General features: G+C 52.5%; 1 protein-coding gene across 1 annotated transcript in view; it reads left to right on the top strand.

Moving 5' to 3' along the window:
- The window catches only part of LOC132588516 (delphilin-like), a 72,197-nt gene extending 48,769 nt beyond the window's left edge, over positions 1–23,428 (top strand). Inside the window, 16 exon segments of the mRNA XM_060260923.1 lie at positions 1,691–1,798; positions 3,795–3,895; positions 3,995–4,112; positions 5,198–5,529; positions 6,813–6,959; positions 6,961–7,100; positions 7,102–7,237; positions 7,644–7,731; positions 9,933–10,010; positions 11,542–11,738; positions 13,346–13,501; positions 16,785–16,871; positions 17,446–17,575; positions 19,194–19,312; positions 20,347–20,511; positions 23,188–23,428. Coding sequence (XP_060116906.1) covers positions 1,691–1,798; positions 3,795–3,895; positions 3,995–4,112; positions 5,198–5,529; positions 6,813–6,959; positions 6,961–7,100; positions 7,102–7,237; positions 7,644–7,731; positions 9,933–10,010; positions 11,542–11,738; positions 13,346–13,501; positions 16,785–16,871; positions 17,446–17,575; positions 19,194–19,312; positions 20,347–20,511; positions 23,188–23,259 — 2,174 coding nt within the window. The 3' untranslated portion in view covers positions 23,260–23,428.
- Positions 23,429–26,363: the final 2,935 nt, after the last annotated feature.

The following is a 26,363-nucleotide window of genomic DNA, read 5'->3' as shown; positions in this document are numbered from 1 at the left end:
CGCTTGTGCTTATTCCTGAAAGATGTTTAACAAAAAAAATACTGAAGAGCTGTGAGACTCCTGGGGGGAAAGGTTTGCTTTGTGGCAAGTTCCCTTTGGAAGGCAGACCTGGGCTTGCTTGTTAACATCGTCTCCTGTGACCTGTCTAGGAGTAGATGAGGAACCTGTGAGGATGGGCTCCAGCAGGCCAGGCGTAAAAGAGAGAATGCAGCTTTGAAGGACACAGAGGAACGGAGAGCGAGAAAAGAGGCTCTCAAAGTCCTTCAGATTAAACTGCGCCTGTGTCTAAAGTGCCATCAAGTTGCTTCCAATTTTTGGCAACCCTATGAATTAACATCCCAAAAAGTCCAATTAATGTCCAAAATGAGAGCCAGGCTGATTTCCCACTCCCCTTACGCCGCTCTCACGTCCCTCTTCTTCCTTCCGATTTCGCACTATCTGCCCCGAGGCTGCAAATAATTTTCACGCAGCAAACAGAAACCTCTAAAAACCAGTTTCTGTTTGCTGCGTGAAGACGCCGACGTTACTTGCAGCCCCGGGGGCAGGAAGTTTGAAATTGGAAGGAAGCCCTGCTGAGAAAAGGGATGTGAGATCAGCACATGGTGAGCGGGAGATCGGTCCCGGTTTGCTGTAGCGGCTCCACTCTTCTTCCTCTTTCTCCTCCTTCTTCCTCTTCCTCATCTCCTTCCTCTTTATCTTCCTCCTCCTCTTCTTCTTCTGCAAAGGAGGAACTCAGCCTTCAAAGATGCAACTAGGGATGCCAGCAGTCTCCAGGTGGGGCCTGGGGGGATCCCACAGAATTGCAGCTCATCTCCAGACGCCAGAGACCCGTTCCCCTGGAGAAAAGGGATGCTGGGGAGGGTGGACTCTAGGATGCTGTTCTCCACTGAGGTGGTCCCTGCCCATCCCCAGACCTCCAGGTGATTCCCAACCCAAATGTGGCGATCCTCCCCCTCTCCTCCGCCGGTCTCCAGGGCCCCCTCCACACAACCCAGAGCCGAATTAGCTTGATGACATGAGAGGGGAAAGGCTTGGGCACCTGAGAATCTGTCGTGAGCGAGTTAGACTTGTGCCATAGAGCACCTTAGCGTTGGAGTGCGGCAGGGGTGGCCAAACTTACTTTAACTAAGAGCCACATAGAATAAGCGCCAGATGTCTGAGAGCTGCAAGGCATGAACACCAGATTTTGAGAGCCACGAAACGGGGAAGAAGAATGGGAGAGAAGAAGGAAAACAAATAGATGGGGAGAGAGAGGTAGAAAGAAAGCAACTTTAAACGCATTTTTCCAAGCTGCCGCTTGGCTTGGCTTGAACAAGTGATTGCAAGAGACAAACGCCTTCTCCAAGCCGCTCAACTGGTCAGTAGGGGCTTCAAGAGCCACACAATATGTGTGAAAGAGCCACATGTGATAAACCAAGAGAGGTCAGCATGTTAGTCTGTCCATAGCAATCCAGGAGCACCTGAAAGACTAAAAAGAATTGTGGCGGGGCGGAGCTTTCGTGAGCCACTTCTCACTTCTTTGGAAAGTGAGTCCATCCAGGGCGAGATAAGGACCCTGTGTCTGTGTTCAGCTCTGGGGGCTCCACTCTCCTGACCGTCATCACAGAGAGCTCCTGCCTTCCTCCATGCAAAAGAGAGCCAGGCATCAGTCTCAGGAGGAGACGTCCCATGCGAAGGTTTTCCTTTCCAGCTGCAGCTGAGCCAGAGGCTGAGGACCGGCATCGCAGCTCCATTCGACCTGCTCCCGTGTGCAGGACAAGCATCCGCACCCACAGCTCTGAGGACGGTGGGACTGGAGGTGGGTCATTCTGGGGGATTTGCACTCGCTTCGCGTTTGTGCCCTTCCACCTTCGCTGGCTTGGCGGGAAGGAGGGGAGTCTCAGGAGGAGAGGCCACATGCAAGGGCGGGTTGGTCTTAAAGGCGTCTCTGGACTCAAAACGTGTTGTGTTCTGTTCCTTGAGACCAACACGGCCGCCCACCTGAAGAGAGCTGGAGGTTGGGGCAGCTCAGACTGCAGTGCAAATTTGTGGGACGGCATCATAACGAAGTTCAGTCACTTGGGGAGAGAAGGCCTCTGACCTCTTACGGGGGCCTCCTTCCCTTTCCTCCTTCCCTTCACCACATCCAAAGAGCACCATCTGTGTGGGGTTACAAATTCTGCGTTGGAAAATTCATGGAGATTTTTTTGGGGGGGGAGGCTGGGTCTCGGGAGGACAGGATATAGGGAGGGGAAAGACCTCTGCCTTGCAGCCCACCCACCAAAGCGGCCGTTTTGTCTCAGGGAACCAAGCTCTTCTGAGGTTCTTCTCAGGGGAAGGCCTCAGCCTCTTTGGCCTGTTGTTGGTCCTCCAGAAGAACTGGCTGGCCACTGTGTGAGACAGGAGGCTGGACTGGATGGACCCTCCCTGGTCTGATCCAGCAGGGCTCTTCTGATGTTCTTCTCAGGGGAAGGCCTCAGCCTCTCTGGCCTATTGTTGGCCCTCCAGAGGAACTGGTTGGCCACTCTGTGAGACAGGAGGCTGGACTGGATGGACCTTCACTGGTCTGATTCAGCAGGGCTCATCTGATGTTCTTCTTAGGGGAAGGCCTCAGCCTCTCTGCCCTGTTGTTGGTCCTCCAGAGGAACTGGTTGGCTCCTGTGTGAGACAGGAGGCTGGACTAGATGGACCCTCCCTGGTCTGACCCAGCAGGGCTCTTCTGATGTTCTTCTCAGGGAAAGGCCTCAGCCTCTCTGCCCTGTTGTTGGCCCTCCAGAGGAACTGGTTGGCCACTGTGTGAGATAGGAGGCTGGACTAGATGGACCCTCCCTGGCTTGACCCCGCAGGGCTCTTCTGATGTTCCTCTCAGGAGAAGGCCTCGGCCTCTCTGCCCTCCAGAGGAACCGGCTGGTCACTGTGTGACACAGGAGGCTGGACTAGATGGCTCCTCACTGGTCCAATCCAGCAGGGCTTTTCTGAGGTTCTTCTCAGGGGAAGGCCTTGGCTTCTCTGCCCTGTTTTCAGCCCTCCAGAGGAACTGCTTGGCCACTGTGTGAGACAGGAGGCTGGACTAGATGGACCCTCACTGGTCTGATCCAACAGGGCTCTTCTGGTGTTCTTCTCAGGGGAAGACCTCAGCCTCTCTGGCCTGTTGTTGGTCCTCCAGAGGAACTGGCTGGCCACTGTGTGAGACAGGAGGCTGGACTGGATGGACCTTCACTGGTCTGATTCAGCAGGGCTCATCTGATGTTCTTCTTAGGGGAAGGCCTCAGCCTCTCTGCCCTGTTGTTGGCCCTCCAGAGGAACTGCTTGGCCACTGTGTGAGACAGGAGGCTGGACTAGATGGACCCTCCCTGGCCTGACCCAGCAGGGCTCTTCTGATGTTCCTCTCAGGGAAGGCCTCGGCCTCTCTGCCCTCCAGAGGAACTGGCTGGCCACTGTGTGAGACAGGATGCCGGAATAGATGGATCTTCCCTGGTCTGACCCAGCAGGGCTCTTCTGATGTTCTTCTCAGGGGAAGGCCTCGGCCTCTCTGCCCTGTTGTTGGCCCTCCAGAGGAACTGGCTGGCCATTGTGTGAGGCAGGAGGCTGGACTAGATGGACCCTCCCTGGTCTGACCCAGCAGGGCTCTTCTGAGGTTCTTCTCAGGGGAAGGCCTCAGCCTCTCTGGCCTGTTGTTGGTCCTCCAGAGGAACTGGCTGGCCACTGTGTGAGACAGGAGGCTGGACTGGATGGACCCTCCCTGGTCTGTTCCAACAGGGCTCTTCTGATCTGCTTATGAACTTTCCTTTCAGCGTTGCATTTCATCTTTCCAGCAGGGCCTTGTGAAGCTGGTGAGGTGCCAGTCCGTGTAGCCTCTGGGGAGAGGCAAGCGGGGGATGGGACCTCCCTTCCAGAGACCCCCAACCCCAAAATGGTGAGCCCCTCTGCTAGTTACAGGCCTGGCCTTGGAGGGAGGGAGGGTTGTGGGTGGCCAGCTACTGACCCCCACTGGAGCAACTCCATTTGCTTCCAGATGTCGGCCGTCTATGCAGAACTGGAAACCCGGCTGACCACCGGTTTTGGAGGGAAGCTGGGCAACTTAACTTCGCGCAGAGCATCACCTCCAATCTCAGAACAAACAAACTCAGCAGGTAAATCCCTCTTGGCTTCACAGCAGAGGCCTTTGGTTTAAGCCCCAGATAGCAATATCACCTATACACATGGAGTGTATATGTGAACCACATTTATCAAAAATTATGCATCATAATGAACATCAGATATTACTGAAAACCACTCTTAATTCAACAGCACTTGGAAATAGAGTTTTCTTCTCTCCCCCACACAGTCTGCTGTATAAAGTTCACTGTACATGATTTCTCAGAGGCAAAAGCCTTCCAGTTGTTCCGACTTGTGTACCGTGACGGGTGGAGCCCTTCAATTTCCAGCAAAACTTGCCTCCGAGAGAGTGGAATTAAGAGTGGTTTTCAGTAATATGCGATGTTCGTTGTGATGCACAATTTTTGATAAACGTGGTTTGCATATACACTTATTCTGTTTAGGCGCGATTGCCGTCCGGTGATGTTTGCCTAGACATTTTACTGACATTGGAACCTGTTGAGATTTACTTTGGTTTAAGCCCAGCTGGGATGGAGCTGGAGGCCAGAATTTGCGGAGAGGCAAAGCAAGGCCTACCCGTCACGCCCGAGAGCTGGAGCCTGCTTGTGATTTGGAAGAAAAGAAAGAAATCTTTAATGACAGGAAGCAGACGGAGAGCAGCCAGTGTTTCCTGTTCTGATAGGACCAGAGCGCCTTGACTTGGAAGACCCAGGCTAGCCCTATCCCATCAGATCTCGGAATTTAAGGAAGGTCAGCCCTAGTAATGCTTCGAAGGGAGCCCTCCAAGGACGTCCAGGGTCGCTCCGCAGAGGCAGACAATGGGGAAACCACCTCTGGACATCTCTTGCCCTGACCTGGCTAGCCTGATCTCATAGTATTTTAGTCGCTGGGCAGCATTGGCCCCAATTCATGTTTGGGTGGGAGACCTCCAAGGAAGTCCAGGGTCGCTCCGCAGAGGCAGGCAATGACAAACCCCCACTGAACGTCTCCTGCTTTGAAAACCCTGCAAGGTCACCAGAAGTTGGCTGTTTTCTTTCTTTCTGCCACACCAGGACAAGCGAGTAGGGGCTCGGTGTGAGGGTCTCTGTTTCCTGAAGGGGTCTTTCTCGCTCCTCTGCAGGTGGGCGTAAGACAGGCATGACCATCTCCTGGCAGAACGCTGCCCCGCCCGCCCCGTCTTGCTACTACCACTCGCTCGGCGGCCTCCCTTCGCCCAGCAGCACAGAATCCAACCCCTACGTCAGCCTGGACAGCAGCCCGGCCCCCTCCCCCAAGCACGGTGGGGGTGAGTACCCCCTCAGCCCCCTCTCCCGGAGGAAGAAGCTCTTCACCTTCTCCCGCCCGCCCCGCAGCAGGGACACGGATCGCTTCCTGGACGCCTTGAGCGAGCAGCTGGGACACCGGATCACCATCGTGGATGATTTCCTCACGCCGGAAAACGATTACGAAGAGGTGGGCTTCTTGCGCTCCAGACCTCCCTCCCGCAAAGACGGGCCAGGGTGGGAAGCCGGCTGGGGAACGAGGAGGACCGTCCCCCTCGGATCTTAAAGTGGTCAAAGGATGTGGCCAAGGGGAGACGTACTCACAATAGCACGTTTGATAGCTGAGGCAAGCTTAGCTCATTTAATTGCATCAGTAGCTATCTCTTGTAGCTTGCATCTTGCAGCCCTCCCTTGCACACCCAGGGAAATGCCGTTCAGTGCTTTGGGGTAAGACAGGGTTCCCCCCCATCTGGAGTGGTTTCCCGCCCCCATCTTCTGGGCATGGAGCAGGGGTCCCTGGGTGTGTGTGTGGGGCAGGGGTTTGTGAGTTTCCTGCATTGTGCAGGGGGCTGGACTGGATGACCCTGGAGGTCCCTTCCAACTCTGGGATTCTATGAATTAATCCGAGAGGGAGAGAGAGAGAGAGAGAGAGAGCGAGCACTGGCTCTAGTAACGGATTCTGACTGAAGCAGCCTGCTGTTGGGTAATTTCACTAATTCGTTGTATTCATTTATTTACTTCATTTGCAGACGAAAGGTCACAGCTTGAGCAAACCTTTGTCCGTCCTAAACAGGAGTGGCCTAACTTGCTTAACATTAAGAGCCGCATAGAATAAGCATCAGATGTTTGAGAGCCACAAGACAGGGAGGTCGGATGACTGAGAGCAGGAAGGAAGGAAGGAAGGGAGGGAGGGAGGAAGGGAGGGAGGAAGGGAGGGAGGGAGGGAGGGAGGGAGGGAGGGAAGGAAGGAAGGAAGGAAGGAAGGAAGGAAGGAAGGAAGGAAGGAAGGAAGGAAGGAAGGGAGGGAGGGAGGGGAGGGAGGGAGGGAGGGAGGAGGGAAGGGAGGAGGGAGGAAGGGAAGGAAGGAAGGAAGGAAGGAAGGAAGGAAGGAAGGAAGGAAGGAAGGAAGGAAGGAAGGAAGAAGGAAGGAAGGAAGGAAGGAAGGAAGGCAAATAGATGGGGGGGCAGAGCGAGAGAGAGGTGGGAAGAAAGCAACTTTAACTTTAAATGCATTCCCCAAACTGCTGGCTGGCCTGGAGAAGTGATGTAAAGAGACAAATGCCTTCTCCAAGCCAGCTGGGTGGGTGGTGGGGGCTTCAAGAACTACACAATATGTGTGAAAGAGCCACCTGTGGCTCCCAAGCCACAGTTTGGCCACCTGGACTTAAAGTTGCCCCCCGAACTCTCACTTTGTTCTCTTGCTCCAGTCCAAGACGGCTGCCCACCCCCCCTTGACCTCTCTCTTTGCCACAGATGAGCTTCCACGACGAGCAGGGCAGCTACGTGACCAACGACCTGAGCAGCGCCAGCGAGTACCAGAGCAGCAGCGACGGCAGCTCCTTGACCTACTCCAGCTTGTCCGACCAGATCCCACCGCCCCCCATCAGCCCCCCGCCGCCACCCCCCTCCTCTGCAGTTTCACGAGCCCAAGGAGGAAGAGTACAGGGACACGGAGCCCCTGAAGAAGGCCTCCTCTTCGGCTCCCCGTCCTGACCCCGCAGCCGGCCACCCGCAACTGGCCCCGCCTCCCCCGCCACCGCCCCCCTCCGCTGCCTGTCCCCTGCATGCCCCCCCCAGTGCCCCGGGGCATCGTCCACCGCAGGAGCGAATCCCACCACATGAGCGTCAAGCGGCTGCGTTGGGAGCAGGTGGAGAACTCCGAAGGCACCATCTGGGGGGCAGGTATGACTGGGGGGTGTGTGGGGGGAGTTCTGGAATAGAAAAGCAGTCCTCTAAGTTTCTAAGAGAATGGACAAAGTTGCGAATTGATTCATGCTCAAATTGTCGAGGAAGCCCCCTGCTTTCGTTTCTGGGCTGCATGAGGAGCATGAGCCAGTTGGGTGTCGTGGTGAAGTGTGCGGACTCTTATCTGGGAGAACCGGGTTTGATTCCCCACTCCTCCCCTTGCAGCTGCTGGAATGGCCTTGCGCCAGCCACAGCTCTCGTAGGAGTTTTCCTTGAAAGGGCAGGTTCTGTCAGCGCTCTCTCAGCCCCACCCACCTCACAGGGTGTCTGTTGTGCGGGAAGGAGATATAGGAGGTTGTGAGCCGCTCTGAGACTCTGATTCCTTCCTTCCCGGAATAGCTGGGGGAGGACTCTGACTATGACAAGCTGAGCGACATGGTCAAGTATCTGGACCTGGAGCTGCATTTTGGAACCCAGAAGCCAGCAAGTGAGTACCACAGCTGCTGAAGAAGGGGCATGACAGGAACTCCAGCTCCCCGGGGGCGGGGGGCGGGGAATGTTCCCAGAGGCATCAGTGGGCACCTTTCTTGGCCCCAGAGGGATGTCTGTTAATGGGCAGCGTTTATCTAAGGAAGCGGGGCAGCTGGTGGCCCATGCTGTAGCTGCATAACAACTCCCGTCTGCCTCGGCCTGTCAGCACCATGGCAGGGTGGTGTTGCCCCTCCCCTTCCTGCTCGCTGGGAGCACTGTTTGTTGGTTCCCTGTGTGTAATGTGTCAGGCCTACATGCGCTCGCTGCCCCATCCTGGTGTCTTGCGTCCAGTGCTCTGGGCGTCGGAGAGGGGTGTGTCTGTCATTCTGTATTGTGGGAGCCCAGACGTGGAGATGGCCAAGCCACCCACCCACGACAGGCTAAAGCAGAGGTCCCCGGCTCACGTGCTTCCAGTTTTTTATTAAGAGAGGCCAGCCCCAAATAGAAGATCCCGGCTCTTCAATGTGCTTAGTGGCAGCAAGGGTAGTCCCCGGCTATGCCGATCTCCTCGGAAGTTAAACAGAGCCAGCCCTGGCTGATATCTGGATGGGGGACCAACAAGGAATACCAGGGTCAGGGCGCAAAGGCAGGCAATGGCCCAACCACCTCTGAACGTCTCTGGCCTTGAGAACCTGACAAGGTCACCGTAAGTCAGCTGATACTATGACAAAGTGACGACAGAGGTGGTTTGGGTGACAGAGATAGATCCAGGTGGGCAGGGGTGGCCGAACTTGCTTAATATAAGAGCCACATAGAATAAACGTCAGATGTTTGAGAGCTGCAGGATGTGAACATCAGATGTTTGAGCGCCGCAAGACAGGGAAGGAAGGAAGGAAAACATGGGGGAGAGGGAGGGAGGTGGAGGTGGAAAGAAAGTAACTTTAACTTTAAATGCGTTCTCCAAGTCATGGCTTAGAGAAGTGATTTAAAGAGAGAAATGTCTTTTTCAAGCTGGCCAATGGGGTGGTGGGGGCTTCAAGAGCCACACAATATGTGTGAAAGAGCCGCAGTTTGGCCACCCTTGGTCTGAAGCAACAGCACAAAGCCGTAGCACCTTGAAGACCAGCTGGGGCTTTTTATAGCAGGAACTCCTTTGCATATTAGGCCACACACCCTTGATGTAGCCAATCCTCCAAGAGCTTACAGGGCGCTTAGTGCAGGGCCTACTGTAAGCTCCAGGAGGATTGGCTACATCATAGGGGTGTGGCCTAATATGCAAAGGAGTTCCTGTTGCAAGAAAAGCCCTGAGAACAACAAAGTCTTAAAGGTACTACTGGACTCATGCTTTGTGCTATAAAATCATGGAATCACAGAGATGGAAGGGACCTCCAGAGTCATCTAGTCCAACCTCCTGCACAATGCAGGAAATTCACAGTTACCTCCTCCACGCACCCTCCCCCCCTCAGTGGCCTGTGCTTCATGCCCAGAAGATGGCAAAAATCCTCCAGGATCCCTGGCCAAACCAGCCTGGAGAAAAATCATCTCAGTCAGCAGTTGGAACACAAAAACATAAAGCTGGAAGGGACTCCAAGGGTCATCTAGTCCAACCCCTGCACAATGCAGGAAATTCGCAGCTACCTCCCTCCCCACTCCCCCAGTGACCCCTGCAGTATGCGAGATAATACCCATGTTAGGGATCACAAATAAAAAAATCCACAGCCCCTGCCTCCCCCGCGCCCCTTTCAAAAAAAGCAGAAAAGGCCATGACAGGCAGAGTGGAAGAGATGTGAGATTCATAGATGAGGCTTCCCTGTGGAAGATGGGCTGGAAGGGAAGGAAATCTGTTCCTCGTGAGTAGACGTCAGGCTGCAAAGGATCCGTGTGTGCAGGGGGGCACTGGGGGGGCTGGGGGAGGGGTCTCATGATCCGGGATCTCACGTCTTGTCTTGCTTTTTACAGCTCAGCTTCTGCCCTCCAGCCCAGGGGCTCTTGGTGGTCACACACTCGTGGCTGGATACCTGGATCTCACCCCCCCCCCCTGCATGCGTCATCCCAGGCCTGCTGCTCTGCTGATCTCTCCCCCCTCCACCACCACCAACCCTGCCCCTTCCTCCTATCCCATCATTGTGACCGCCTTCTTTGTTTTCCTCTCTCCTTCCAAGGCTCCTCCAAACCCCCATTCTTATCTCTGATTAAATCTTTCAGTTTCTCTTCCAGAGCCCAGCCCCCTGCCAGAGTCCTTTAAAAAGAAAGACGTGGTCGAGATCCTCTCGCACAAAAAAGCCTACAACATGTGTAAGTAAATCTTGAGCGCACCAAGCGGATCTGGGGCAGAGAGGCCTGAAAAGGTCAAAGAGAGCCAAAGTCAAGCCTACCCAGAAGGCCTTGCCCTCTCACATGAACACATGAAGCTGCCTTATACTGAATCAGACCTTTGGTCCATCAAAGTCAGTATTGTCTTCTCAGACTGGCAGCTGCTCTCCAGGGTCTCAAGCTGAGGTTTTTCACACCTATTTGCCTGGACCCTTTTTAGTTGGAGATGCCGGGGATTGAACCTGGGACCTTCTGCTTCCCAAGCAGATGCTCTACCACTGAGCCACCATCCCTCTCCCATGGGCCTGAAGCGTTCCCGTTGTCTTCAGGGCTGGGAGAGAGGGATGCCAGCCTCCAGGTGGGACCTGGAGATCCCCCGGAATTACAGCTCAACTCTGGACCACAGAGAACAGCTCTACTGGAGAAAACGGCTGCTTTGGAGGGTGGACTCTGGGGTGTTCCACCCCACTGAGGTCCCTGCCCTCCTCAGACTGCACCCCAAATCTCCAGGAGTCTCACAACCTGCAGCTGGCAACCCTATCCCCTTCATTCCCCGGTGGTGGTTGGGGGGAGGGGGGCCTTAGCAACCCTTCTGGGAAACCTCCACAGGAAACCTGAGAGGTCTCTTGACAGTGGGGACAACAATATTTGGAAGGGTGCAAATGAAGCTACCGGCAGTCTTCTGCACTGCTGTCGGGAATTCTGAGGTCCTGGGGGGCGTTTGCATGGGAGGCTGCATGCCTTAGCCAGCAGGGTTTGATTTGCACCCTGCAGACAGCGGGGCCTCGCCCAAAGTCCCAAGAGCCTTTGCAGGGCTCTCCTCTGATGCCCTGGCTCCCCCCTTCCCTCTCCAGCAGGAAACGGAAATCAACCGTGGCCAAATTACCAATAAAGTAATCTACTTCTTCTTATCTCATGGATTAGTATTTCTTCAGCAATTCATTCAAAGGTAAGCATCAATCACTTTCAGTGCAGTGGATTCCAATGCCATGTTGTGCCATCAATTCCAGTTCAATAAAGTGCTTGTGAAATACCCCCGTTATCTTCAATGGATGGTACCAAGTATGGAGTCTCGAACTCGACATGCCAGACTCAGTACCGTTCACTGAAGATAAGGGAGGTGCTGCACAAACACTTTATTGAGCTGGATGATGACAGGGCATTGCATTGGAATAGCAACTGCACCGAAAAAAATTTACAATTACCTTTGATTGAATTGTTGGGGAAATACTAATCGATAAGAATGAGTAGATTACTTTGCTGGCAGTGTTCCCTCTAGGATGTTAGAGTGGGCTAGCTCACAGATTTTTGGCCTCCAGCTCACACCTTTTTGTCTTAGCTCAGGGGAAATGGCGCCAGAGCACACTAATTCATGCAGCAGCTCACAACTTGAGTGTCAGGAGCTCACAAAGCGGAATTTTTGCCCGCAAGACTCCGTGGCTTAGAAGGAGCATTGTTTACTGGGCATTTGGCCGCAGCCTGTTTCTGTTTCCTCCCGGCCTTCCCTCTCCAGCCATCTTGATCGCCCACCTGAAGCTGTCGCACATTGAGCTGCGCCACATCCTCCTGACCATGGAGAGCGAGCGCCTGGAGGCCTCCCACATCAAGCAGCTGCTGCTCTACGCCCCCGACAGCGAGGAGGTGCAGCAGTACCATGGGTACCAAGGGGACCCTGCCAGGCTCAGCGAGCCTGACCAGTTTGTCCTGCAGGTGAGCCAGAAGATCCAGAGGGGGCCTCTGGCAGGACGGGGATCAGCAGATGGGTGAACGGGCTACTTGGCAGAGGAGTGGAGGGACCCCAGTCTCCCCAAATATGTCTGACGATTAATGTGGACATAAGAACGTCAGAAGAGCCCTGCTGGATCAGACCCAAGGCCCATCTAGTCTAGCATCCTGTCTCACACAGTGACCAACCAGTTACCTGAAGATCGCAGCAGCAGCCTTCTGCTGTCTGACTTAAGGGGGCAAGCTACCTCTGGTATTGGAGGGAGTAGATTTCCATGACTTGTAGCCAATCATAACCCTGTCCTTCATGACTCCCCTTTTAAAGCCTTGCAAGCAGGTGGCCACCACCACATCCTGTGGCAGGGAGTTCCACAGTTTGATGTAGGGGTTAAGTGCGCGACTCTTATGTGAGAGAACCGGGTTGGATTCCCCACTCCTCCACTTACAGCTGCTGGAATGGCCTTGGGTCAGCCAGAGCCCTCTTATCTGGGAGAACCGGGTTTGATTCCCCACTCCTCCACTTGCAGCTGCTGGAATGGCCTTGGGTCAGCCAGAGCTCTCTTATCTGGGAGAACCGGGTTGGATTCCCAACTCCTCCACTTGCAGCTGCTGGAATGGCCTTGGGTCAGCCACAGCTCTCTTATCTGGGAGAACCGGGTTGGATTCCCAACTCCTCCACCTGCAGCTGCTGGAATGGCCTTGGGTCAGCCATAGCTCTCTTATCTGGGAGAACCGGGTTGAATTCCCCACTCCTCCACTTGCAGCTGCTGGAATGGCCTTGGGTCAGCCAGAGCTCTCTTATCTGGGAGAACCGGGTTTGATTCCCCACTCCTCCACTGGCCTTGGGTCAGCCAGAGCTCTCTTATCTGGGAGAACCGGGTTTGATTCCCCACTCCTCCACTGGAAGAGGTTGTCCTTGAAAGGGCAGCTGCTGTGAGAGCCCTCTCAGCCCCGCCCATCTCACAGGGTGTCTGTTGTGGGGGGAGAAGATATAGAAGATTGTAAGCCGCTCTGAGTCTCTGATTTAGAGAGAAGGGCGGGGTATAAATCTGCAGTCTTCTTCTTCTCATCAGCCTGTCTTCTGGTTTAGTCCTTTCAGTTGTATCAGATAAATGCTGGCAACCTTTATTTCTTGATAAATCTGTCGCTGTTTTTTCTAAGCCTACTCATAAGTAGCAAGGCTTGGAGAAACTCTTGCATAACAACTCGAGATTAGCTGCCCAGGAGCCCAGAAGCGGTTATGCTCGACTTCAGAGCCTCTCACCTACTACAGGTCACAGGTGAACCCCACACTTGTGGCTCCAACTGGAGTGCCCAGATGTGGAGGAAGTTGGCTAGGCCCCTGTGCCACACAGAGGAGAGAATTGTGGCTGGCACAGCTTGTAATGCAGAAGTCCAAGACGAAGTGGCTTCAGTTGGAAGCACCCCTTCCGTGCAGCTTTGGAAGAAGTTGTCTTTAAGGCTCTTGCTGCTGTGGCCTAAGCAGAGGGAAAGGCGAAAGTCCAGCAGGACAAAGAACCAAAGCGCTCAGAGGGAGCCTCGCTGGAGCCTCTCCCAGGCTCAGGTGGTTTGGCCCTCCCTTTGCCTTCCAGATGCTTCTGGTGCCGGAGTACAAAACGCGACTGCGCAGCCTGCACTTCAAGACCACCCTGCAGGAGAAGACGGAGGAGATCACCGCCAGCTACGAGTGCATCTTCAACGCCTCCTTGGAACTGAAGAGCAGCAAGAAGCTGGCCAAAATCTTGGAGGTCAGGAAAGCCATCTTGAGCTGCTGCTGGTAGCCACTAGGTGGCAGCCACTCCCTGCCACACTGTGATGTGTAGCCAACCTGCCCCCCCCCCCCCCATGCTTCCAAGCCTGGGTGTCTTTAAGCCTGTTGCCCTGTATTGTGCAATACACACACTAACACACACACATTGAAATCACAGCAGAGAGGCTTCTCCTATGCATGGATAACCTGTCCGGAGCATGCCAGCCTCCTGATAGGACCTGCAGATACTCTGGAATTCCAGCTCCTCTCCAGACAAGAAAGATAAGTTCCCTTGCAAAAAAAAATGGATGCCTTTAGGGTTGCCAATCCCCAGGTGGGGGCAGGGGATCCCCCGGTTTAGAGGCCCTCCCCCCGCTTCATGGTCATCAGAAAGTGGGAGGGGAAAGGGAAATGTCTGCTGGGCACTCCATTATTCTCTATGGAGACCGATTCCCATAGGCTATAATGGAGAATTGATCTGTGGGTATCTGGGGCTCCAGGGGAGCTGTTTTTTGAGGGAGAGGCACCAAATTTGCAGCGTAGCATCCAGTACCTCTCTCCCAAATACCCTCTAAGTTTCAAAAGGATTGGACCAGGGTGTCCAATTGTATGAGCCCCAAAAGACGGTGCCTCCATCCTTCATTATTTCCAATGGAGAGAAGGCATTTAAAAGGTGTGCAGTCCCTTAAATGTGAAGGCCAGAACTCCCTTTGGAGTTCAGTGATGCTTGTCACAACTTTGCTCCTGGCTCCTCCCCCAAACTCTCCTAGCTCCACCCCAAAGTCTCCTGGCTCCACCCCCAAAGTCCCCAGATATTTCTTGAATTGGACTTGGCAACCCTAGATGCTTTGGTGGGTGGACTCTGTGGCCTCCCCAGCTCCGCCTCCAAATCTCCAGGAGTTTCCCAGCCTGGAGCTGGCAACCCCACTCCTCCAGCCCCCCCTGATGGTGGGGGAGGGGAGACACGCAACCCCACTATGCAGCTCCTTCCGTGAGTGCGTGCACACAAAGACATGGAAGCTGAGATGGGGAGAGAAGAGGCAGGAGAGCTGTGTGGATCGCCACTCATTGTGCCACCCTTCCTTACTATGGAGGAGGTGCAGACCTTAGACCCTGCCCTCGAGGGAGGGGTGGGAGAAAACGTAACGTGCTGCAATTGCTGCAGTTGTTAGCAGCAGCAGCATAGAATCGGAGAATCCTAGAGTTGGAAGGGACCTCCAGGGTCATCTAGTCCAACCCCCTGCACAACGCAGGAAACTCACAAACACCTCCCCCTAAATTCACAGGATCCTCATTGCTGTCAGATGGCCATCTAGCCTCTGTTGAAAAACCTCCAAGGAAGGAGAGCCCACCGCCTCCTGAATTGGGAGGGGCCTTCAGGGTCATCTAGTCCAACCCCCTGCACAATGCAGGAAACTCACAAACACCCCCCTAAATTCAGAGGGTCTTCATTGCTGTCAGATGACCATCTAGCCTCTGTTGAAAAACCTCCAAGGAAGGAGAGCCCACCACCTCCCGAGGAGGAAGCCTGTTCCACTGAGGAACCACTCTAACTCATAGAATCATAGAAGAGTTGGAAGGGACCTCCAGGGTCATCTAGTCCAACCCCCTGCACAATGCAGGAAACTCACAAACACCCCCCTACATTCACAGGATCTTCATTGCTGTCAGAGGGCCATCTAGCCTCTGTTGAAAAACCTCCAAGGAAGGAGAGCCCACCACCTCCCAAGGAGGAAGCCTGTTCCACTGAGCAACCGCTCTCACGGTCAGGAAGTTCTTCCTAATCCTAGAATCATGGAGTTGGAAGGGACCTCCAGGGTCATCTAGTCCAGCCCTCTGCACAGCGCAGGAAACTCACAAAGACCTCCCGTTAAATTCACAGGATCTGCATTGCTGTCAGATGACAGCAGCAGCAGCACTATCATGGTGAAAAAAGGGTTTCCACACCCACATCTTGTGGTGCGCAGTTTGCCCTGAGGAAAGAATAACCAGGACGTGAGAAGCCAGTTTTTGAATGGGTTTGAATGATGCCATGAATAACACCTGGTTAACCCCATGGAGTCATAAACTGGCTACTGATTAACTCCAAGGGCCTCTCGAGGAGCTGGATTCCAGCCACTGCCCTCCCCCTTCCCCCATCTCTTTCCTCCTGCTTGTTGGCTGGTCCAAACGTTTGTGCTGCCAGGGGGTGGCCTAGAAGGAAGGAGAAGGACCTCTCCCATCAGCTGCAGTCTGGGACTGGCTGCGCATTTCCTCAGCTCACCCCCTCCTGCAGTGAGTTTGCTTCTGGAGTGGAGGTGAATCGCGTAGGTTGACCTGGCAGGCAAGCCAGGTGGGTGTGTGGGGAGGGGGTGTCTTCTCTTGGGGCAGAATGCTTTGCAATACTGCTGAAGCCAGCAGCCTCCAGGTGGGACCTGGAGACCCCCTGGAATTGCCACTGATTTCTAAACAACAGAGATCAGTTCCCTCCTGGAGAAACTGGAGGCTTTGGAGGGCAGGCTCTACGGCATTGTACCCTTGAGCTTCCCAAACCTCCAAGGGTTTTCGAACCTGAATCTGGCAACTCTATCCTCCCATCCCCCAACCCTCCCTGTCACCCTTCACTGGGACATGTCTTCTAGCTTCAGATGGTTGGTTCCTTTCTCCTCTCGAGCACCGGGCTTTCAGCCCAGCAGAACCCCGAAATCAACAAGAGTTTCAGGGTCTCTCGAAAGCTCCTACCTGGTTTGTCTCTAAGGTGCTCCTGGATTCGAATGGAGCTCTTTTACTGGAGACCAACAAGGCTCCCCTCTGAAATTGTCTTCTCCAGGTGCTGTTAGACCTGACCAGGGCTTTTTTTTGTCGCAGGAACTCCTTTGCATATTAGGCCACACCCCTGATGTAGCAAATCCTCCAAGAGCTTACAGGGCTGTTCTTACAGGGCCTACTGTAAGCTCTTGGAGGACTGGCTACATCAGGGGTGTGTGGCCTAAGCGGCAAAGGAGTTCCTGCTACAAAGAAAAAGCCCTGGACCTCCCCCTTTTCCCCATTGGCTGGACTCTGAGGCCCTTGACAGTCACTCAACAGGCAGGCATCTTACAGATGATGCTTTGCTCCTAACGATGGAGACAACTGCACCTGCCCAATGTCGGCCTGGCCTGCTTTAAAACCAGCAGCGCTGCTAGCAAAGCGTCCTGCCTTTCGCTGCAAAGAGGAGGGAGAGGGAAGGTGGAAGCTGGAGGGAGGGGCTGGAGGGCTTGAGCGTTCCATGCTGTTTTAATCACAAGGGCTTCTCCTTGCAGTTTGTGCTGGCAATGGGCAACTACCTGAACCACGGGCAGCCGAAGACCAACAAAACAACGGGCTTTAAAATCAACTTCCTGACTGAGGCAAGTAGAACCAGACTCTCCACCCCAGGAAGCCCCACTTAGGGTCAAGGAAGGACAATGCACCCCCTCCCCAAAGCCTCATCTCAAGCCCATCTCCGGTCCCGTTCAGTAGCTTTCATTGTGGTTGCAAAGGTTACATCTGCTCTGTGCAAACTGGTCTCCTGCTAGCTCAAGGGAAGGGCCGTGGGGTGGCCAGCGGGCTGGACTGGGAGCCCTGGGTTCATAGTTCCACCCTGCCCGCTGGTTGACCCTGGTGAGTCGTGCAGTCTCAGCCACCGCTCGCTGACAAGAAGGGGGGAGGGAGACCTCAGGATGCCCCCCTGAACTAGGGAAGAGAGAGAGGAACCACACACGTCTTGTAGGTCTGCATGACTCCCACCCAGCCGCCTCTCCCCCAAGGCATTTCAGGTTTCATCAGCAACTCTGCTCTCAGCTGCAGCCATCAGAGCTGGAGATTCCACTGGCCTGGGAATACCTGAGTCAAGCCGACTTGCCTCCCTGGCCAAGCATCTCTCGACCAGCCACTCCGTGGCCTGGGGATCCCACCGCCTGTTCTTGTTTTGCTTCCTTGCAGTTGAACACCACCAAGACTGTCGATGGGAAGTCCACCTTCCTCCACATCCTTGCCAAATCGCTTAGCCAACATTTCCCAGAACTCCTGGGCTTTGCCAAGGACCTGCCCACAGTGCCACATGCTGCCAAAGGTAAAGCACTGAGCCGGAAGCTCCTCCTGTCTTTGTTTGGGAGCAGGAAACCCGTCGCTCCTCCTTTGGCCCTGGGCTTTTATTGCATTGGGAGAATTCCACCTTTGGCTGGCTGCAGGGCTTTCCCGGTGGCATCCCCAGCAGGGTGTGTTTGGGCAGGGTGTAACTTGGCTCGCTCTCTTTGTGCCAGCTGCAACTGGGATGCAGAGGCTGGCTGCCTGAATGTGGAGGTTCCCCTCAGTCACTGTAGGGCGGGCAGTCATTGTTCAACTTATCCTCCATGAACCTGTCTAATGCCCTTTTAAAGCTGCTCGTGTCTGTGGCCACCACCGCTTCCTCCAGCATCGAATTTCACATTTTAATCACGCTCTCTGTGTTAAGAAGTATTTCCTTTTATCTGTCCTGAATTTACTGCTCTTCAGAAATGTTCCCTCTAAGCTGTGGACTCTTGTGAGCAAAAAGTATACTTTGTGAGCTACTAGCATTAAAGTTGTGAGCTGCTGCATCAGTTAGTTTGCTCTGGGAGCATTTTTCCTGAGCTGAGACAAAAATGTGAGCTGAGAGGTGATCTGATCACCATCTTCAAGTCTTTGAAGGGCTGTCCTATAGAGGATGGTGTGGAATTGTTTTCTGTGGCCCCGGAAGGCAGGACCAGAACCAACGGGTTGAAATTAAATCAAAACAGTTTCCGGCTCAACATTAGGAAGAACTTCCTGACCGTTAGAGCGATTCCTCAGTGGAACAGGCTTCCTCCTTGGGAGGTGGTGGGCTCTCCTTCCTTGGAGGTTTTTAAACAGAGGCTAGATGGCCCTCTGACAGCGATGAAGATCCTGTGAATTTGGGTGGAGGTATTTTTGAGTTTCCTGCATTGTGCATGGGGTTGGACTAGATGACCCTGGAGGTCCCTTCCAACTCTATGATTCTATGTGTGAACTAGAGGCTAAAAAATTGTGAGCTAGCTCACACTAACTCAGCTTAGAGGGAACATTGCTCTTCAGCTTCATTGGATGCCCTCGAGTTCCAGTCTTTTGGGAGAGGGAGAAAAATGTGTCTTTGTCAACTCTCTCCACCCTGTGCATAATTTGATAAAACCACTGTCATGTTCCCTCTTAATAGTCTCTTTTCTAAACTGGAAAGTCCCTGTATCTTCAGCTTTCCCTCCTAGGGAAGGTGCTCCAACCCCCAAATCCTCTTGGTCACCTCCTTTGCGCTTTCCCCAGCTCTGCAGTGCCCCTTTCGAGATACAGTGACCAGAACCGTCCACAGTATTCCAGTATTATTATTGAGGTTAGACTCAATGACAATAATCACTTGGCATAACCCTTGTAAGTTCCCTGGCCAGAGAAAGGCCTCGGGCTACTCCACCAGTGTTCTCTCTCAGCTGAGTTAGCGTGAGCTAGCTCACAGATTTTTAGCTTCCAGCTCACACCTTTTTGTCCTAGCTCAGGAAAAAATGGCCCCGGAGCACAATAATTTATGCAGTAGCTCACAACTTTAATGCCACTAGCTCACAGCGTAGAATTTTTGCTCACAAGACTCTGCAGCTTAGAGGGAACCTTGTACTCCACCAGGGAAGTCGAGAGAGCCACGGCCACCGTCCGTTTCTTCTCTCCCTTAGTGAATCAGAGAATGCTGACAGCTGACCTGGACGATCTTCACAGCACTGTCGATGAGATCGAGGTGGCCTGCCAGAATATGCCGACTTGCTCAGAGGACAGGTTTGGGGACGTGATGGATGTATCCTTTGTCGAGCAGCTTGTAAGCAAATATCCCCCTCAGCAGGAGACAGGTGTTGGAGCAGGGAAGATTGCCTCACACTGCTGTGTTGCCAGCAGGCTAGGCCAGGGGTCTCCAAGATGGAGCCAGTGGGCAGCACAGCGCTTGCCAACACGTTTCCTGGTGCTCGCTGCATGTTTGTATATAGTGGGTGGGGCCACATGAGGCTTTGGCTCAACAGGGCTTCCTTCTTATTGGACATTAGAGATTTGACATTGGCAGTCTTAAAGCAGCAACTGGACAAACCCTTGTCAGGGATGCTCTAGGCCGATCCTGCACGGAGCAGGGGGTTGGACTAGATGGCCTTCATGGCCACTTCCAACTCTGGGATTCTGGGATTAAAAAAAACCCATTGCTTTGGCATCAGCTGCCCCTCACAGCACCAGGATCTTCTCTGTGTGACACAAGGTCAGCTGCAGCAGCCATTTTGCGGCTGGCTCCACCTCCTTCTGCGGCAGCCATTTTATGGCAGCCATTTTGTGCCAGAATTCCAAAAGGGCCTGCAGACTCAAAAAGGTTGGAGGCCCCTGGGAGAGCTCTGCCCCCTCTCTAGAAGGAAAGCAGGCCCCGGCTGGAGGTTGCGCTCTGGTCCCGCGAGCCCTGCCTACACACGAGCACGTTGAACAAGAGCTGGAAGACGGTGAGTCCCGGGGGGTGGGGGAGAGGGAAGCGATGAATCACCCGCCATTTTGTGCCATTCAAGCTTCAGATTTCAGAGTTCTCCCAGGCATCCCGAGTGAAAATATCCAAGGGAAACTTCCTCCTCATGAATAAAGTCAACTAGAATTGGCTTTCTTTATCTCATGTGGTGGAGTGCCCACCAACTTCTGGCAATCCCTCGGGTTTTCAAGGCAAGAGATGAACAAGCCTGCCTATTTTGTTGTCTAACAAGAGGGTGATAAAGCCGCGTGTAGCTGTCGTTGGCTCCCTTCTTCAGTGCACATCACAATGACACATTTACGATGCTCAGTTTGCCCTTAGCTGTCCTCCTCAAGGCCTTCATGGAAAGCGCCCGTCCTGTCATCCGGTCCTTGGCCGATCTTCAGCACAGAGCTATGGAAGAGTTTGGCAGAGTCCTCTCCTTCTTTGGGGAGGACTCCAAAGTCACAACCTCCGAGGCATTCTTTGGCATCTTTGCTGAATTCATGAGCAAGTTTGAGGTGAGCCGTGGGGGTTATGATGTGCATCCAGGTGTTCAAGAGAGTTGGCCAATGTCAGCCCAGGTGTGTGTGGCCAGCTTGAGAGGGTAGTTGCCTCTGTTTGGGAAACTTCGGCCATCCAAAAACACACACACAAAGGCTTTTAACAGGTGGTTGACTCAGCTGCTTGCAGAAGGGAGAGTGTGAGCATTTGCTGCCATGGTTTTGGGAGACAGGGCAGGAGGCCAAAAGATGGCCTCTGGGAAAGAGGGAATGGATTTGGGCGAACCCTTGGTCCCCAGTGCCCTTAGAAGGTGCAGCCCAGAGAGCAGGCGAAAATGGGCTTCCTTCCACATTCTGTGCCTCAACTTCAGGCTGCATTCTCAGGGTTGATTTGTGGACTCCCTTTAGTATTGTGAGGCCTGGCTGGAGTTTGGGCAAGTGTTCCTTGCTGTCTGATGTTCTCCAACTGCTTTGTGGCCAGTGATCCACCTGAGTGATCTTCCACAGGCATTAGCTGCTGTTCAACCTGGGAAGTTGGCAGAGGGCTAAACAGTGAGCTTGTGATTGAGCCAAACAACTCTGATGAGCAGCGGCAAGGCCTCATTCAGCCACAAGACGAGTGGGAGGGGCCATGGCTCAGTGGTAGAGCAGCTGCCCGGCCTGCAGAAGGCCCCAGGTTCTATCCCCAGCATCTCTGGTTCAAATGCCCAGGTAGCAGGTGATGTGAAAGACTGAGATCCTGGAGAGCAGCTGCCAGTCCGAGCAGACAATACTAGCCTTGATAGACTGATTCAGTAAATTAAGATTCTTTGTGTTGGAAAGATTCATTTCTCAAGAATGGGGTTCAATAGGTGTGGAAAAATTTTTACAATGTCAAGAGATGAGATGGATTTTCAAACTCAGGGCTTTGGAACCGAATGATTTTAATAGCGAATGGGATTTATCCTGTTCTCTGTAAACTTCTTCGGTGAACAGTGATTAGTTCTGTAGGAGTAGTTTCTGGGAGGCAGGTAAGTAGAAAGAAGGTGTCACTTCAACAGATAGGAGTGTGATTAATGAAGCACACCTGGGGAGCTGCATTTCAGGGATCGTCTTCTGGAAAAAGAAAAAAGTTTAAACGGGTTGAGTAAGGGAGGCAGTGGTCTGTGAGAGTGGAGAAGAAACTAAGTGAAAAATTGAGGTGAGAATGATATGGGGAAGATGGACCTGGGCATGGTAATCAAGGTATGGTACTGTGATAAAGATCTGAAATAATGTTCTTGTAAATTGTTTTTAACAGAAGCCTGGAAAAAGCTATTTAGAGAAACAGGACATTACACTAAGAACATAAGAGAAGCCCTGTTGGATCAGGCCAATGGCTCATCCAGTCCAACACTCTGTGTCACATAAGAACATAAGAGAAGCCATGTTGGATCAGGCCAATGGCCCATCCAGTCCAACACTCTGTGTCACATAAGAGAAGCCCTGTTGGATCAGGCCAATGGCCCCTCCAGTCCAACACTCTGTGTCACATAAGAACGTAAGAGAAGCCCTGTTGGATCAGGCCAATGGCCCCTCCAGTCCAACACTCTGTGTCACATAAGAACATAAGAGAAGCCATGTTGGATCAGGCTAATGGCCCATCCAGTCCAACACTCTGTGTCACACAGTGGCCAAAAAACCCCACATGCCATCAGGAGGTCCACCAGTGGGGCCAAGACACTAGAAGCCCTCCCACTGTTGCCCCTCCCAAGCACCGAGAATACAGAGCATCACTGCCCCAGACAGAGAGTTCCAACAATACGTTGTGGCTAATAGCCACTGATGGACCTCTGCTCCATATGTTGATCCAATCTCCTCCTGTGGCAGTGAATTCCATGTGTTAATCACCCTTGAAGAAGGACATCCTTTAATCCGTTCTAACCCTATCACTCAGCAATTTCATTGAATGCCCACGAGTTCTCCTATTGTGAGAAAGGGAGAAAAGTACTTCTTTCTCTGCCTTCTCTATCCCATGCATAATCTTGTAAACCTCTATCCTGTGTCGCCCCTGGTTATACACCGGTTATGCCTGTTGCTGCTATACGGGTTGAATAGAAGGAAGAAGTTAGGCTTTGGATATTTAATAGGATTAGCCTTGTGGTGGATGAGAATGGAGTCTATGGAAAAAGGAGTGTTATTGAGACTTCAGTTTCTCCACTATCTGTTGCATACCTTTGTGCAATTGTGTGTGCCTAAAAGAAAAGTAAAAGCATCATAATTGTGACTGAAGATTCCCTGGTTTGTCGTTGAAAGAAATTGACACAATACACTTTTGGAGCCTTCGGGTTTCTCTCCAGTTCCACTCCCAGTGTGACTCTTGGTTGCTACTGATCCAGTAGATGGCAGCTCCGTGAGTTCATGAGACTGGGACCCTCCCTAGGCAAGTCCTGGAGTCCCCAACCCAGCTGATTATTCTCAGCCGCATTCACCAGTTGGCAAACAGCCACATTGACTTGATTTGGGGAACCTGTTTCACGATCCCGGAATAGAGCAGCCCCCAGATGTCTTCTTGTGCTGTAGGCTTAGCTTTTCTGGAAAGATCGCTGTTCAGAGCAGGTCTGGAGACAGAATATGGGGAAGAATTTCTCCTGTGGAATAAGGGCCAGGCTGTGCCTCTGAATACCCTTGCCTTTGGCAAACCGCCTGATATGTTTTCCCTCTCCTTCTTTGCAGCGAGCTTTCAGCGACGTGCAGGCCGGAGAGACCCAACGAAGTCCCAGGTTGACCCCGCCACTCGCCTGGTGACTGGGGTAGACGAAGGCAGCATTGGGCATGGTGCTTTCTTGCCAACGAAGTGCAATTGCTCCTGGCTGTTGGGTTGTAAATACACGCTCGGCTGAGAACTTGCAGGGGGGAGAGAGAGAGAGAGAGGACCATGGCTTGGGCTTATTCTGGTGCTGTCGAATCCTGCTTCTGCAATTCCCTGCGTGGAGCTGGACTGTGAGAGGACAGCGGACTTGGTGGACTCACAAGTGGTGCTGCTCTTAAGTCAAGAATGCCCCGCAAGGGCTTTTATGCACTCCACAAGCAGTTTATCTCCCTCGCTTTCTGGACTGGCATTTCCTGGGCTCAGAGACCTCTGGAGACAGGACTTAAAACACAGAGGCACCCAAAGAGCCCTCACTCCTTCCCCCCACATCTCAAGAGCCTTCGTAGGGATTCATTTCCTTTCAGGGAGACATAATATGAGCTGGTGGGGTGGTGTTTGGTATCGATGGATCAGCTGCTTTGGTGGGTGGGGAGGGGAGAAGAAGTGGATGCCTCCCTTCCTTTGGTGACCTCTCAGGAAACAGGTGAGAGAGTCCTCCCCCACCCCTGGAAACTGGGTGGAGCAAATGGGCCACAGGCATTGCTGCTGCCCGTGGTGTGGACAATTATTCCACCATCCAGGGTTTACAGGGTTTCTACAGGGTAGGGGTGGCCAGACTTGCATATCATAAGAGCCATGTAGAATAAAAGTCAGATGTTTGAGAGCTGCAAGGCAGATGGGAGGGAGGGAAAAAGATGGGAGAGGTGGAAAGAAAGCAGCTTTAACTTTAAATGCATTCTCCAAGATGCTGGCTGGCTTGGCTTGGAGAAGTGATTTGAAGAGAGAAAGGCCTTCTCCAAGCCGACCGACAGAGCAGTGGGGACTTTGAGAGCCGCACAAGATGTGTGAAAGAGCCACAGTTTGGCCACCCCTGCTACAGAGTGTCCCAGAAAAGCACCCAGCCTTCAACCAGCCCTCTTGACTTGCAGCTGTCATGAGCACCTCTCTCCATTTGGGATGGCAGGCCCAGCGTCCAGTTAATGTTCTGTCTGAAAAGGCTTTTGTTTTAAGGACCTGATTTGCTAGCAGCTCTGACCATGCAAGGCAGCAAGCACTGCTCCAGCCTCTTTATTGCCAGAAGGGAGGATCTTGTGACTTATTTTTTAAAGAACTACCATTGAGGGCTGTGTGTATATCTGCCCAGTTCCATGTCTCCGCCCAACCCTATGTACTCCTCCCAATAAAGATATACCTTCCTTGAAGCAAAAGTCTGTTCTGTGCAAGGCCACATTCCTCAAGAACATGAGAAGCCATGTTGGATCAGACCAATGGCCCATCCAGTCCAACACTCTGTGTCACATAAGGACATAAGAGAAGCCATGTTGGATCAGGCCAATGGCCCCTCCAGTCCAACACTCTGTGTCACATAAGAACCTAAGAGAAGCCATGTTGGATCAGGCCAGTGGCCCACCCAGTCCAACACTCTGAGTCACATAAGAGAAGCCATGTTGGATCAGGCCAGTGGCCCACCCAGTCCAACACTCTGTGTCACATAAGAACATAAGAGAAGTCATGTTGGATCAGGCCAATGGCCCATCCAGTCCAACACTCTGTGTCACATAAGAACATAAGAGAAGCCATGTTGGATCAGGCCAATGGCCCATTTAGTCCAACACTCTGCGTCACATATGGGATGTGAGAAGGTAGAGAAAGAACTTGTATTTGTAGCTGGAATTCTTGGCCCCAATGTGCATTACTTTGCACTTGGCCACATTGAACATCATCTGCTACGTTGATGCCCACTCACCCAGCCTCAACAGATCCCTTTGGAGTTCCTCACAATCCTCTCTGGTTCTTACCACCCTGAACAATTTAGTATCATCTGCAAACTTGGCCACTTCACTGCCTACTCTCAACTCCAAATCATTTATGAACAAGTTAAAGAGCATGGGACCCAGTACTGAGCCTTGCGGCTCTCCACTGCTTACCGTCCTCCACTGTGAAGACTGCCCATTTATACTCACTCTCTGCTTCCTAGTAATTAGGCAGTTTTTGATCCACAAGAGGACCTGTCCTTTTACTCCTTGACTCTTGAGCTTACTAAGAAGCCTTTGATGAGGAACTTTATCAAAAGCTTTCTGGAAGTCAAGGTAAACAATATCTATCGGGTCTCCTTTGTCCACATGTTTGTTCACCCCCTCAAAGAAATGTAACAGGTTAGTGAGGCAAGATCTTCCCTTACAGAACCCATGCTGAGACTTCCTCAATAACTCGTGTTCATCAATGTGCCTACTCATTCTGTCCTTGATAATGGTTTCTACCAACTTTCCTGGTATTGAAGTCAGACTGACTGGCTTGTAATTTCCCGGATCTCCTCTGGAACCCTTTTTAAAGATGGGGGTGACATTTGCTACCTTCCACTCCTCAGGAACGGAGGCAGATTTCAATGAAAGATTATATATTTTTGTCAAAAGATCCACAAGTTCAACTTTGAGTTCTTTCAGAACTCTTGGATGTATGCCATCCGGACCTGACGACTTATTGGTTTTTAAATCGTCTATCAGTTGTAGGACCTCCTCTCTTGTCACCTCAATCTGACTCAGGTCTTTCAACACCCCTTCCAATATAAGTGGTTCTGGAGCAGGCAAACACTTCTCATCTTCCACAGTGAAGACGGAGGCAAAAAATGCATTCAGCTTCTCAGCCATTCCCCTATCCTCCTTCAGTAATCCTTTGACCCCTTGGTCATTCTCCCTGGCTGGTTTCTTGCTTCTAATATATTTGAAGAAATTTTTATTGTTGGTCTTTATGTTTTTTGCAACATGCTCCTCATAGTCCCTTTTTGCCTGCCTGATCACAGTCTTGCATTTGATTTGCCACTGCCTGTGTTCCCTTTTATTAATTTCACTTGGACTAACTTTCCACTGCTTAAAGGAGTCCTTACCTTTTACAGCTTCCATTACTTTGTTTGTTAACCATGCAGGCCTTCTGTTATACCTGTTTGTGCCTTTCCTAACTTGTGGTATATATTTTATCTGAGCTTCTAGGACTGTAGTTTTAAATAGCCTCCAAGCTTCCCCAAGGGTTTTGACTGTATTTA

The sequence above is a fragment of the Heteronotia binoei genome, chromosome 20 (genome assembly GCF_032191835.1).
Source record: "Heteronotia binoei isolate CCM8104 ecotype False Entrance Well chromosome 20, APGP_CSIRO_Hbin_v1, whole genome shotgun sequence".
In the NCBI taxonomy this organism is placed as follows: domain Eukaryota; kingdom Metazoa; phylum Chordata; class Lepidosauria; order Squamata; family Gekkonidae; genus Heteronotia; species Heteronotia binoei.
Note: the sequence above shows the minus strand (reverse complement) of the source record. Positions and strands in the feature narration are given on the sequence as shown.